This window comes from Vidua chalybeata, chromosome 13 (genome assembly GCF_026979565.1).
Source record: "Vidua chalybeata isolate OUT-0048 chromosome 13, bVidCha1 merged haplotype, whole genome shotgun sequence".
Lineage (NCBI taxonomy): Eukaryota > Metazoa > Chordata > Aves > Passeriformes > Viduidae > Vidua > Vidua chalybeata.
Genome location: NC_071542.1, coordinates 17,709,567 through 17,724,028, shown reverse-complemented (window position 1 = coordinate 17,724,028; position 14,462 = coordinate 17,709,567). Strand labels below are relative to the sequence as shown.

Sequence of the window (14,462 nt, the reverse complement as noted above, 5' to 3'; positions counted from 1 at the left end):
TTTGAATATGCTTGCAAAGATATTTAGAAAAAAAAAATTGTGACATCTCTGTAAATTCAGTCTCACCGAAATTGCTATGGAAATGCAGCTAAGAATTTCAACACCATAATGTTTATCTATTTTTAGGAGGCAGTAAGTAAAGTGCTCTGAACATCAAGACAGGCTTAAGATGCATTGTTATGCTATTTTTAAATAATTTTTGCAGAGTACAGCATAGGTGTACAAATGGGAGCAGAGCATGGCTGTACCTTAAGTGCCACATATAAATAAAAATAGTCATGATTTTTTTTATGAAGGCCTCTTAAAAAATTCTTTCAAAGTAAATAACTGTATATAGCTACACAATATGATTCAACTACTTAATACAGTCAACTGTAGAGTAGAAAATTATAAAATAATCCCCTTATCCCAGTTCTCTGTGTAACTGGATGACAAAGCAGACCTCAATCATCACTGCAAGATTTCCAGCAGCATCCAAGGAAACAAGTAAAGCCTGAGATTCCAGTAAAGATCTGCTATGTTATTACAAACATGGAAATACCATTTCCTTTGCAATTATCTACAAAATAAAATATGTAGAAATCTACTTAATTCACTATGACACTTCTGTATTTATAAAAGTTAAAACTATGCAGAGAGAAACTTTTTTAAATCTTCTTCCAGTTAAAAAATAAAATTGTAGCGAAAAGTTATCTTGATTTAGCCAAGGGATAGAGACAAAGGATGTATAAGATTAAGGATTTCCTTAACAGAACTTCTGTCTCAGTTATTCTGCATATTTACAGTGCTATATAAATTTAAACACAAAATTACACTCTCTAGTTGAAGCCAAAGATTTGCCCTTTGAAAAATTAGAAAAGGAATGCAGCTGAAACATTTGTAGTTAACTTCATTGGGTGAGTTTTAGATGTTGTTCCAGAACTGAACTCAGTTCTTTGGTACCTGTTTCCACACCAGCCACTTCACACTGCTCTGGCCAGATCATTTCCTAAGCTCTGCCTCGACACAAACCAGCAGCTCCTCACAGCCTCTCCTGCTCCTGAGCTGAACACACTTTCAGTTAAAGGAGGGCTATGGGGAGGGGGAAGTTTCCAGGCTTTTTAAAAATTCCCTTCTCTAAAGATCCTAATTGATATTTCTAATATCTTGAAGTTTATTTAAGCCCTTTCATAGTTTTCTAACACTTGCATTTTTTCTACCTCCCACATTCATTTTGTAAGTTTTCATATTCTCAATCCCGTTCAATTTCAAAAGAAATAATTTCATCCGGGGCTGTGATTGCACACTGATTTTATAAATACATACACTACCAATAAGAGTCTCTATGTATCTCTATCTTTCTATATATCACATACATGCTTCTCTACTTTAATTTGCATTAGTGCATTCCAAGCTTAACACATTAACACTCCTGAAGAGGCAGGTTCAGACCATGTGAAAATTGAAACATTTACACTGCTCCAAACCAACTCTTTATCAAATGATCTTAGGTACTACGGTGGCTGCCAATAAATGTTTTTTGAAAAAGGAAAGTGTAATATAGATAAGGAAAAGGAAGGTGATTAATAAAATAATTGAGTAGTTTTCATCTTCAATATGTTTTTTTTTTTCCCAGGGAGACTTTGCTTATTTTTGTATTGTAAAAAAGAGAGAGGGGGGAAAAGAAAAACACACAAGTCTGAACACCAAGTCAACAGCAGACTCATGGTCAAAAACTCTGCTGTTCCTAACTTCCAGCTTTGTGCTTAAATACTGAAACACAACTATAGAATAACTTCCTCTTGGAATTATTCTAGGAGCAAAGAATCTCTACCTGTAACCAGGAAGAATATCAGACCTTCAGGGTCAAACCCCAAAATCCAATATCTTCTTGCAGACTCTCAGGGCCAATACTGAGTATTTCTGAGAGCTTGGTTTCTTGCCTGTTATTCCCAACCGGGGACCTGGGCTAAAGGCTGCCATTATTACCGATTACAATACCTACCAAAACAAAAAGAAATTCACAAATGATGTTTTCTGAGAAACTGAAACTGTACAAATATGTTTTCCAAGTATAAAAAAAAAAAAAAGCTACTCACAGTCTATATGTAGATTACTAAATAGTATCCTATTTATATGCAGCATGCAACTGCTTTCATTTGAAGACACAGATTGGTTTGATAACTTTGATATTTAATATCTATTAATCTTTAGCCTTAAAAATGTTAATCTACTGTAAAAATAAAAACTGTTTCCTGTTTTACTATCAAATATACTCTTCAAAACTTCAGATGCAGATATAAAACTTACAGCTATGGATTTCTATATAAGTCACTTAGTATTAGATTCAAATAAACTGAAATTCCCGTTAAGCCCCATGAACAAGGCACTGTTGCCAACCTCAGAAGAGTTTCAGGAAGAATTCCAACAGAAGAATTGTCCAAAAATTTTGTAAACTTTTTTTCCTAGAAAATACATATTGCAGTAGACTCATAAACAAGATTCTTCCCCAAAGTACTGCAGCATGAGATCTCAACAATTCCCTGTACAGTCAGACTTAACTGGGAACTCCACTATCAAAATGCCAGCTTGCTCTTTATCCATCTCATCTCTTATACAGCATCTTATTAAAGTAATTATTAATGAAAAGCAGGGAAGACAGTGTTTGGATATTTACAAAAAGGGCAGCAGAGTTTGTTTACAGTGGTTTGTAAACATATATTGATAATTATTTTGCTCAGAGCTGTTTTTGTCAGCACTGTTTTCCCAGTTCTCCCTGCAACAGCACAGAACTGGGATAGTTCCAACACTGGCCACAAATTAAAGCTATTTTTTTTTCTTTTTTTTTTTTGTAGCAGAATTTACTTCTCACTTAACATTAAAACCTTAAGGTATGGAATCTGCAAGCTGAAAGTTACAGCTCCTGTTTCCAGTGGTCTTTAGACACTGAGGAAACACGGGAGCAACCTAAGCTTTCATGCTTACTGATACATCCTAAGACTGAAAAACTGCAAGGATATTATATCATATCATCTCCTAAAATCCCTGACACTGCAACTATATAGTGAAAGGCTTCTAAAAGGAAACCAGAAAGAAATGTGTTTGAATGAGAAGGGGCAGGCAAATTAAACCAAAATTGCTTAATTGCTCATATATCTTATTACCAACTTCCACCTATCCAGAAATTCCCTTTCAATTTCAGATACGAACAAAAACACCACCACAAATCATGTAGAAAAAGAAAGGAAATTCCAAATGCTTTTTTGTGTCAGCTACTGACAACAGATCTCAGCTGATTCACTTCCAGCCCACAGTGACTTTCAGTTTCTTTACAAAGTATATAGGTCATCTAATTCTCATTAAAAAATTACCACATTCAAAAAAAAATAAAAGGAGCTGTAGGGGACAAAAAAGGATATATGAAACACCACATCCTCTGTAGTGCAAAGATCATTCTAGTTGGATGATAATTTACCAGGCCATCTTAACATATTTGAATTGGCAAACTCTGCCAAATGCTTATCAGCAATTCCTAAATGCTTTGGGAAATACTATGATTATGAAACATTAGTACAGCATTCCATGTTGAGAGAGGAAAACTTTCAGTAGATCTAATACACCAAAAACTGGTAATCAAAAGTGATCCAGAAATTCAGAGCCCAATACTTTTTCTAAATATCAGAAGTCGTGAGTTAAAATCTCTCATATTTCAAAGACATCAACAAAATCAAATCAAAGCTACACAGCACATGAAATCCCTTCAAGTCGCAGGAATGAACTGTGGCATTTTTTTGTCTGGTTTAAGGGAGGGAAGGAGGGAATGTGGGAGAACACAAAGCAGCCAAAGCTCTCTTCTGCCCTAGTTGTAGTGCAGATGAAAAAGCCATCAACTGCCGAGCATTTGCATGGCAATAAAAAAGCAAAACAAAAGACACTAAAAAACCCCTAAACAATCAACAAAACCAAACTCAAAAATCTTGCGTGCTAAGGCCAGAAATAAAACTCGATTTTACAGTTCACTCTTTTAAAATGAATGCTTCCCGTAGATATTTAAACAAAACTAATTTAAATGAAGTACACTTAACATTAGCACCTTTGCCGAGTAAGAGACTCCCAGTATCACAATCCCTTCACCTTCCCAGAAATTTCCTAGTGCATTTAAATAGCATCAAGGGGCAGAGAGGAAGCTTTTTTTTTTTTTTTCCTGGGGGCTAAATTCAAAGAAGGCTTTTAGAGGACATTGTGTCCTGTGATTAACTTCTCTTACATACATACTTGTCACTTCTTGTAAGAAATCCAGACAGGGTCGGCTACTTCCAGAAATACTTATTGAAACAGCCAGTGGGGTCTGTCCTTCATAGTTCCTTGTGTTAGTGTCTGCTCCGTAATTATACAACATTTGTGCACAAAGCACATCATCTCTAAGAGCAGACAAGTGCAAGGGTGTCTGTCCATCTTCCAAGCGCCCCAAGTTTGTATCGGCCCCTCTCTGGAGGAACATTCGGCAGTACGAGTGATTGCTTTTGATCACAGCGTATCGTAACAGGAAACCATTCTGAATGTCGATGTTGGCATTGTGGTCCAGGAGGATTTTCACACAGCTTGACCTCTCCCGGATAATGGCCAGCTGGAGTGGTGTAGTACCTTTATCACTGAGCGGATCAACCTCAGCCTTGAACTCCAGGAGGAGCCTGACAAAGGAGTCTCTGCCGTAGTGAGCAGCGACGTGCAGGGGAGTCCAGCCGTCGTTGCTCTTGGCATTAATAATGTCACTTCTGTAGTCAGATTCCAGCATCAGGCGCGCAATCCTCGCCCGGCCATGCATGGCTGCGTAATGCAGAGCAGTGAAGCCTCCAATTAAGTCCTTAACTGTGGGATCAGCTGAAGTTAAAATAAAATTTAAAAATAATTAGAAGGTGTTACGGTAATCCGGTGGTGGAAAAAAAAAAAAAAAGAATTAAAAAAAAAAATTCAAACAGTAATTGCTAGTCTTTCCAGGCATAGCACGACAGGATTTTTTGTACTACAAACTAATTCTTGCTTTCATGAACATGCTATTTTTAAGACAAAGTTAAAACTGTATTTAAGAACAAATTACAAAAACAAAAAAATTTCTTTCTCATACATATGTTTCCATTTGACAAATACTTTTCCACATCTTCCTAGCACTCTTAGGAATTAATTACTAATTACTCAAATCTCTCTGTCCATCCAGTTTTCCCCCAGCTCTACAATATTACATTTCTTTCTCAATGTTCAACTTTTTATTTTCCCTTGTGTTGCTTCTTCGTCTTAAAAAGAAGCATGTGTAGAAACATCTGCTGTCCCAAATTGCGGATGTTTTGTGGTCTGGCAGCATTGTATTGTTTTTAGGGTGTAATGCTGTATTAGGTAAAATGCTTCTCTGTGGTCTGCAGGATTTCCAAAGCATGTAGGATATATGTTATTTTAGATTATCTTGATAAAGTCTCTTTTCACAGATGATGAATCTGTTTAGAACCTGTTCTGAATCTATAGTTTCACAAGAATTCGAGAATGTAAGAACCCACTTCTGAAAGGAGTCAGATAAACTATTAGTGCAGAGTACAGGTAATTACAGATTTTTTTTCCCCTTCATGCAGCACAAACACTCAGACTGATTTATTAATTTAAAAATTGAAATAATCCAATCAATTAACCTAATTTCCTCAGGACGCCCAAACTTGTATAACAAGTGACTAATTAATTACCCAAGGCAAGGTGCCATTTCTCAGCTAGAGAACAAGCCAGGCTGTGAGGTTTCTCCTTCCACCATCCATGGCTGCTGCTGTTGGACACTAAAAGGTACAAACTACAGTGTGGAAGTCTGAACACTCTCCCAACCTAAGTTAGATATCATCTGCACCAGAAGACCTTCTCTAAGTTCAAAATACAATATTAATTGCAGGCTACCCTAGACTGAACACACAAAGGTGCAAACACAAACAAGGAATGCATTTCCCAACCCACTGTGATCATATCCAGATAACACCAAGACAGATATTAAACCAAAACCAAAAGACTGGAAGGAAGGAGTTGATAATACAGCTGGAAAGATGATCCAGCAACTTCAAGGATATTTCTAAATGGAATGAGAAGATGGAGAGGAAGGAAACAAACTAACTAAAAAAAAAAAACAAAAAAAAAAAACCAACATAAATATGAATGCAGCCTGGCTACACAGAGAAATAACTGCCTCTAGTGCACAGAATAGGAATAAACATAGAAACAAGGGATATGTTAAGGAAAGTTTAGTTCCTTGCTAGTGACAGCTTTCCTAATCTCCCATGAAAAGCAGAAGTTTCAGTGCTCTGAAAAGTCACATTAACCTGAGATAAAGGAATGAATGAAGCACCCACAGCTCAGCAGGAAAATGCAGCCAGTGACTGAATGGGTGTTCTTAACCTGCACTGTGATCATGTCCAAAATGCAGCAAAGAATCAGCACAACCCACACAAAGATAATATTTCAAAGTGATGCTGCTCCCAGGGTATCTTTCTTCACAGCAGTTCAGACTATTCTACATTGACTTCTGAGTGGTGATAAATAAAGTGGGTAACAGGCATGATACAAGCAGAGGGATGGTACAATCTGAGGGGCAGAACTGGGGACAAAGAGGGACATGCTGGAAAGGAGACAGCAGCAGGCAGAGTTGTCTTCCACCAAAAACCATTTTGAAAAGAAATAATGTTTCAGTTGTACCTTCCCTCTCCCACACTGCATAAGGTATGCAAGGCATCATTTCAACCCCCAAATGAGGTGCAGTGCCACAAGCCTGTTTAATCAGAGCCATTTCCAAATTCAAGCAGATTTGGCCCAACTTTTATATGTGCACCTATATGCACTTTTATACTGATTGTTGTAATCCAAACCAAACAATTTCTTTGCAACATAAGGATGCCTTTTTCCTACAGTTTTAAGCATCTTTCCACACCTTCCTTACTTGCAAAATGTCATTGCTTTTGACCACTAAAGTGAAACAAAAAATTACTAAGTCATGTAAGAGAAGTTTCTTAAGATGGATAGGAAAAAATCCTCACAGTTGGGCTACCAAGCAACACAAACAACCAACCTTTCCATAACAAACCCCTTAGAAAAACCTCGTGAAAATATACTCTAATTCCCATTAAGATTATGGATTTCTAGTGAGCCAACAGTCTGCCTCTGGATTAGAGAAACAATTTTAACAGGATCGAAACGTCTGTTGCTATTCCATCAATATCCTGCTGCCACCTCCTGGAAAACTCCCGAATTTCACACGAGATTTTAGCAGAGGCTCGACCTGCATGAAGTTGCAAACAAATTCCATCCACTCAGTCCCTGTCTTAGTAAAAGTAACACCCCAAAGCTGATGCTGCCTGAAGAACTTGTGCTGCTGTGGGGCTTTTGTCTGATTTTTCTAAAATTTTCAGTATTGGTATCATGTTGTAAAGCAACTCTCTTCTCCTGGAACATGAGCCAGGTAAAAATGAATTAGGAATGACTCTCAGACAAACTTTTAGAATCTGCAGAGGGGTAAAAACTACCTGGCAGTTTTAGCTAGAAAAGGATCAAGCCAGCACTTCCCAGCAGTTCTCTATCTCCTCTCCATCCTGACTGTCAAACAGTTCTTTCATTCCAAGCTTCCCATTAATATGGGGAGGGCAGAATGTAGAAACATGAACAACTGCATTTGGTCACTTCTAATGTTCTTATATATAAGGCAAAATATAATGGCAGAAACATTGAACAGCTTATCAAGGGTACCAATTACTGCAATCAAGCTCACTCCAGATAGAAAATTTGTAGCACTGAATGATACTGAGATTATTTTATTTCATGTGAAAGCTGGGCACCTAAGCCAGTTATTTGAAGTCCACTGTTAATAAAACTCTTTCTAATACTGCAATCTAGAGGATATATAGATTCATAAATAAAAGACCCTTATTTCAGAGTTTCAATTTACAGCTCAGAGGTACAGTTTTCCTTTTTCCTTGACACCTTTCTTAGGTCACTCTATCACAGTAATTTGGGAAGCCAAGAAAGCAATGCTTTAGCAATGCTTCTGGCTTCATTGAGTACTTCTATTATTTCAAGCTTCTTTCCCTCAGCTAGGACTTAATTCTGACCACAAGGTTTAGAAGCATGGCTTCATGCAGCTTCTGTTTTGAATTTCCTAAGATAACATTGATACAGAAGATGTCCAGGAAAGCATTACTGTTCAGAGACAAAAACACTTTAGGAGCTTAGTGGGGGGTGAGCATTTGGCATTCTCTAGATCCTCCCAGATTCTGCAGGACCTTACTAAAATTTAGATACCTTGAATCCAAGACTAAAAATAAATAAATACGGCTGCTTGGCTACTTTCTCTTACTATTTAATTTCTAGGAGCTTTAGTGAATTATTTCTTCATTTTAATATGAATAACCAGAAAGTGCTCAGTTAGTACTGAGACTGTATCACCAAGGGACAGCTAACTAGACACTTTCAAGATTTTAGCTTGTTGTAACATTAATAGCAGTGGCTGGAAATTAATAAAACATATTTCTTGTCCAGTGTTGGATTGTCTGTCTCTATATGTCATATTAAAAATTTACGAAGTACACTGAAGGGAAAAAAGGCTTGTTACACTAAAATCCAAGATTACTAAAAACTCTCTGCTTTGGTGTTTGTGACTCCAGATGATTTTTATGGGTGGGAAGAGAGGGTTTCATAGAATATTCACTTTACTAAAATGAGAAAAACACACTAAGAAAGTCAAATTCGCTATTTCTTATGAAAACTAAGTTTCTCCATGGTAATGATGAACTTTCTGTATTGCACCAGTTGCTAAATAGTATTTGTTATCTGACTTAACCTCTCTGTATCTACTTAGTATTTCTGCTGGCTTCATCCTTTAGTCTGGACTGATTTTTCTGCCTTTTCCCCATCTATCTGTGTCTCCTTCCTCAGCAGATAATAAAAAGCTTCCTGCTGTTCCACCACCTCCACTCAAATCAGCCAATCTGCATGCACAACACTGTTCTCTGGCTCTTTTCTTTGCTGGTGAGCAATGATGGAAGAGAAAAAGCAAAAGCAGGAGGCGGACAGGTCATGACTCCCATAAGAATCTACTTTTTATTTCCAGGTCAGTGACCAGATTCCTTCTCAGCCTTATTAGCCCAACTCATCCTCCATCCCACTAGCAGGCTACTCTGGGAGCCTTCCAGCATCTCAGATCTGAGGCACAGCACTCTACCCTCAGCAACAGCCCACTGTGGTTTTCCCACTCCTATTTTCCCTATGAAAATATTCCCAGCTCTGCTCAGCTCCATCACCTCTCCAGACAGCCACAACCACCACCAACCACCCCTTCTCAAGTCCCTCTTTCCCCCAGAACTCCACAGGCTCTCTCTCAGTGTCAATTTATTACCAATGTACAATACTATTTTACCATAAGATTCACAACAGAAAAGGACTTTTTCCTTCACCCCAGTACTTTTTTTTTGTTCCACAGGGATTAAGCACCAGCAGCAAAACAATCCATTCCAGAGGGAGAAAAGTAGAGACCACGTGAGCAAAGGTAGACACAAACCTCTCCTTAATGAGGGTGGCACGATTAACTCAGCTTGTAAGAGTCAACTCACTTGCTGCTTAATAACTCATTTGTGACATTATTATGTGATATATACTCATTATTTGTATGCCTCTGTTTTGAGGGAAAACGAGGCAAGGCACCAGGCAGTGCCAATTTTCAGGAGCAAGGCTCAGCTGCAGGGAAGCTGCTGTGGATGACTAAAGCTCACACTATTTGTTACTCAACTTTCTCATCTCGGTGATTCAACTCCGAGCTGCCTCAGGACAAAGGTGTTTCATTACAGGCAGTTTTCATGAGGCATCACATTCAGCTGCTACTTTGTATGGGAAAGAATAACAACAAAAATAAAAACAAACCACTGCATCAGCAGCTATGTAATATGAAAACCTATAAAATGAAAATACATAGGAATACAGAAGGGATTGGGGCTTTTTTATAATTTTTAAACTTACAGATAAAAAGTTAAAAGTAATGTATGTGACTTAAAGCCTTAAACTTTTGAAGGCTTCAGATTATCTGCTTTAAAAAGTGGAATTTAAAGTTATATATTATATATAAATATATATGTATATTTCCCCCCTCTTCCAATAAGGCCATGAGGGTTTGCCCTTTCTATGTGGTTACAATCTATAGTAGGTGCATCCACAGAGTCCAGTTGCTCAGGCTGTATTTCACCACTGCTCTCAAGGAACAAATCACTGATTGTGCCACTACCACAGCCTGTTAATGCCACTCCACTTTCAGGATGATCCATACAGCTGACAAACCCAGTGACAGACACAAGGGGTCCATATGGCTCAGATACACAAAGCATCAGAGAGATTTCCATTTCCTTGGGATTGAAAACCTCGTAATTCATTTGGTAAGAACAGTGCTAGAATAGAGGATGCTGTTCTTCAAGAGCACTGATAAGAATGTGGAGAACATCCACTGATTTCCTCTCCAGTACCACTTTAAAAGATTAGGATGATCCCTTTCTAAAGCTTCAGGTGGCCTTGGAAGATGATAAAGCAATGAGCAATTCTGACTGTACCACCTGAGGGATAATAATCATCACCCACATGAGTACCACTGAAATCAACAAAACTCAGTCAGTTCTTGAAATAAAGTTTCATCGTGGTTGGATGCAGTAGAGTTGTAAACTCATCTGGATTAGATGACACTGAAGTCCTTGCACAAAGAGGACTGTTTTCATAAAGTTTAGCAGATTCTGTTAAAGCCTATATTAAACTTAGTCTTTAATGCAACTGGTTAACTTGCTTTAGAATTCTGAAACAAGCTTCCCTAGGATTTCAATTCAGGGATCTGCCTTCCTCTAATATTACCCCCTAACAGAGAAGAAAAGCCTGTAGTGAGTGCTTTGAGTGCATTTCATTTTATAATGAGTCCTTATAATGCCCTATTTTCATAATGCTTATTCATTCCTTGAACAATTCCTAGGCAATGCTGGGGGGAAAAAAGTTAATAAGCTATAATGCTAAGCTATGATGTCATTCACAGAGCATGCATCAGAAATAAACAGATATTAAGAACAAAAGAATAAAAAATAATTACAAAAGATAACCAGAAGTATTTTGATATCTAACCAGTACTGGAAAGCCCTGCAGTGCAAATTGAGACAGAAAGGTGTCAGATGAGTATAAAGATTTTTCTCTGTGGGCAACTCACCTCCATGTTCCAGAAAAACACGGACACATCTCTCCTTGCCTCTTGCTGCAGAGAAGTGAAGCAAGGTCCAGCCATTGGCATCCCGACCGTTTGGAGAATATCCCTGCTCCAGCATCTTGCGCACGGTGTGAACATCGCCGGCGGCCACGGCAGCCTGGATCTGCAACTCTTCCTGCAGCTCAGGGTTCCTCCTGCAGTGGTGGTGTAACATCCTAGCTGAGTCTGGCCTTTACAGGAGCCTCATGAGCTCACTAGAGTCACCTTCAATCAATGGGAAGCAGGAATAAATTAGGATTGGGATCAGAAATGGGGTATGTAGGAAAAAAAGCATTAATGGAATGCGATGCTAAGACTTCTCTCTGTATGCTGTGAAAAGTGATGTTACACAGAGGATAAACCCCAAATGATCTCACTCTTATTAGCAAAATCATAGTACATGGTGACATCACTGAACTGCAAAAGAAAAGGGCATTTGCACATTATAAGTAGTAAATGTTTTCTTCTTCAGAAATGACAGCATCAAACAGCAGGTCACAATTAAAGCAACTGAGCAATGAGCAAAATGAAAAATCTCCAGAACCCATCATTCATTTCAAAATCACACTGTGTTCAATATCACTACCTCCAGAGCCACTGGTTAAATGGATTATCCAAACTATGGAATGGATAATCCAAACAATTGCAGGAAGCACCACTGCACTGCTGCAGTAACTGAACTATGATACTCTATTTTTCTAGAAATGCACCCCTTGTAAGCTTCAGTGAAAATATCTTACCAACAGAATCCTGTGACCTTCTGCATGTGAGTATTAGTAATACTAATGTTCAAGTTGAAAACTTTAATTATCTTTTTCCTTTTTCACCTCCTTTTTTTTTTTTAATTAGTCTACTGTTTGTATTCTGGCTTAAGCACTTCTTAATTAGTCCACAAAGGCTGCAAAGAACTTCAACGTTCCAAAAATCAAATACAAGGATAATATTATATAAGACCTGAAAATACATTTAAGTTCAGTTACTACAGTCCTGACAAACACCATGAGAACATATGTCAGAATAATTCAATTTATAATTACCTTGATACAGTACATGAGAGCAGGACCAAAAGGGTATCTAAAATAGCTGCTGTAAAAGAGCTTAGAAACAAGCACACATTGGGAAAGAGAGAAATACTGTGTACTCCATGCTCTGTTTAAAAAGTACCACCTGCAGTTCTAGTTGGGGCAAGAAAATGAACAGGTATTTAGGGATTGTTCCCCAGTACACAAAGTTAAGCGATTGCATTTTCACATACATTGTGTATTATATCACATAGTCCTAAAATAGAAAGAAGTATCAGAAAAAATAATAAAAGCAGGATATGAGAAAGGTAATGCTGAGCAATACGAGCCTCAGAAAATATCCAAACGTGGATGGATATTAACACAGACCTAGAAGATTAAAAAGAGGAATATATTTAAACTCCTGCAAAGTTAATCAACATTAAAGTACAAAGAAAAGTTCTAATGATGAAAATTAATTTCAAGCAAAACTTACAATTTACAGTAATTTTTTGGTTTATTAGGATGTCAACACACATTATCACCTAAACCTTCTTTTAGGTATCAAAAAGACTTCCAGATCCTCATGATCCACAGGTCATTCAAAAGAAATTGCAATCAGCCCCCCATATCCCACTGGACACTTGTTTTTCTGCGATGCAGGTACACCCACAGACAAGAGAAAAGTGAAAGCATCAATCACTACCAACTTTGCACACAAAGGAACAGTGTGTATTTGCTCTTCCACAACCCCCTTGTGCCCATGGTATAGAAGTTATTCATCTACTTTTTGGAGAGATATAAACTCATAATTAACAGGTGCTCCAGCGACCCTACTTACCCTGCAAATATGGAAATTGCACACAGCAAATGCCTGTCTTTGACATTTATAAATGCTTCAGCTTACCATGTATGGCAACAATCACTACTTCAGCATAGGGTTATTAAAGAAGACTTTTTAGCTCCATATGTTATACATGGCTTAGAAACTGGCTTTGTTTTGTTTTACAGTGTGAACTTCATTATCTGAGACTGGGAGGAAAGGGGATTTACAAATCAGCAACTGCCAGCTCAATAGGTCAGCTTTTGCAACATATTCCAAAAATCAAACTTGGTTAATCTGATGACAATGGAAGTATTTCTATTGACTCTAATAAGCTTTTGCTAAGCTCTTTTCTAAACTCCAATTAGCACTTCAGAACATGCTCACCTATAAGAGAGTGAGCTTGACTTTATTCTGCATCACACCACTAACAGCACTGGTAATGAAATTCCAGCTGCACGAGTAAGATCGTCTTTGGATTTGCAGGTGAAAACTGACAGTAGAATCTAGCTGCTGATGATGAGTCATGCAAAACCCTTAAAAAATTGTAATTTAGACCATGTCCCTTTTAGCCCTAGTTTCTGAATACCTACGAAAACAAGATATAAAAACTTCTTTTTCAAACTGAGAATACCTGGTCAAAACTTAATGTAAACAAACTTTATGATGCCATTTTTACAGTCCTTTCTTGTAAAGGACCAATACTTGCAAGCCCTCACGTGGTCCTGAAAATTAAGGTCAGGCTAGTTGCTCAAAATGCTACAGAAAGAGATGGGATGACTAAAGAGATGAAGTGAAAAGGGATTTCTCATTTGAAGGGCCAGCAGTATTCCTTTCCCCTGCAACTCTCTGTGAAGACAGTTGGTTGAGGAAAAGCAGAGCTCTCTCTCTCACACTTCTCAGCTGGTGGGTATATTTGTAATGCAGCATTATAAAAAATTGGCATTGGCTCCATATGTTGCATGTGACTAGCAGAGCTTATTCAAATTAGCTGGTACTAAAGTACATAAGTACTAAAACATACAAAGCAGAAGACAAAGTCAGGCAGCTCCTTTTATCACTTGCACAGTTTCTGTAAATATCCACTCTTCCATCTCACCCCTATGGCAAGCAATGAAAATCAAATGACAAGAATACTTAACCATAACATTAAAGGTTTCAGGATAGTTTTAGGTACACACCAGCTTTGAAAACATTTTTACTTCTGCTCCATAGATCATTTAAAACTCCTGTTTGCAAAGCCCCATTTAAGACATCAATCTTTGGAGAAGAGAAGGAGGACTACTGGAAGTAGCCCTTTGGCATTTAATATTTAATGTTTTGCAACTGTAATCAATCTCATTCAGAACTCAGCATGCATTTGGGTTGTTACATATTGGCT

At 37.8% G+C, this 14,462-nt stretch overlaps 1 protein-coding gene across 17 annotated transcripts in view; it reads right to left on the bottom strand.

Annotated features, from left to right (window-relative positions):
- ASB7 (ankyrin repeat and SOCS box containing 7) overlaps positions 1-14,462 on the bottom strand; it is a 79,671-nt gene that overhangs the window by 58,701 nt on the left and 6,508 nt on the right. For 14 of the 17 annotated variants that reach the window (XR_008433250.1, XR_008433249.1, XR_008433251.1 and 11 more), the window contains exons 4-5: positions 11,222-11,482; positions 4,255-4,860 (exon numbers count right to left, since the gene is read on the bottom strand). Coding sequence is in view for 4 of the 17 variants with exons in the window: in XM_053954929.1 (XP_053810904.1) it covers positions 4,255-4,860; positions 11,222-11,432 (817 nt within the window). In the remaining 13 variants the exon portion in view is untranslated. Of the gene's footprint in view, positions 1-1,813; positions 1,981-4,250; positions 4,861-11,221; positions 11,483-14,462 lie in introns of all 17 variants that reach the window. The other 3 variants (XR_008433258.1, XR_008433259.1, XM_053954931.1) reach the window with 2 other exon arrangements.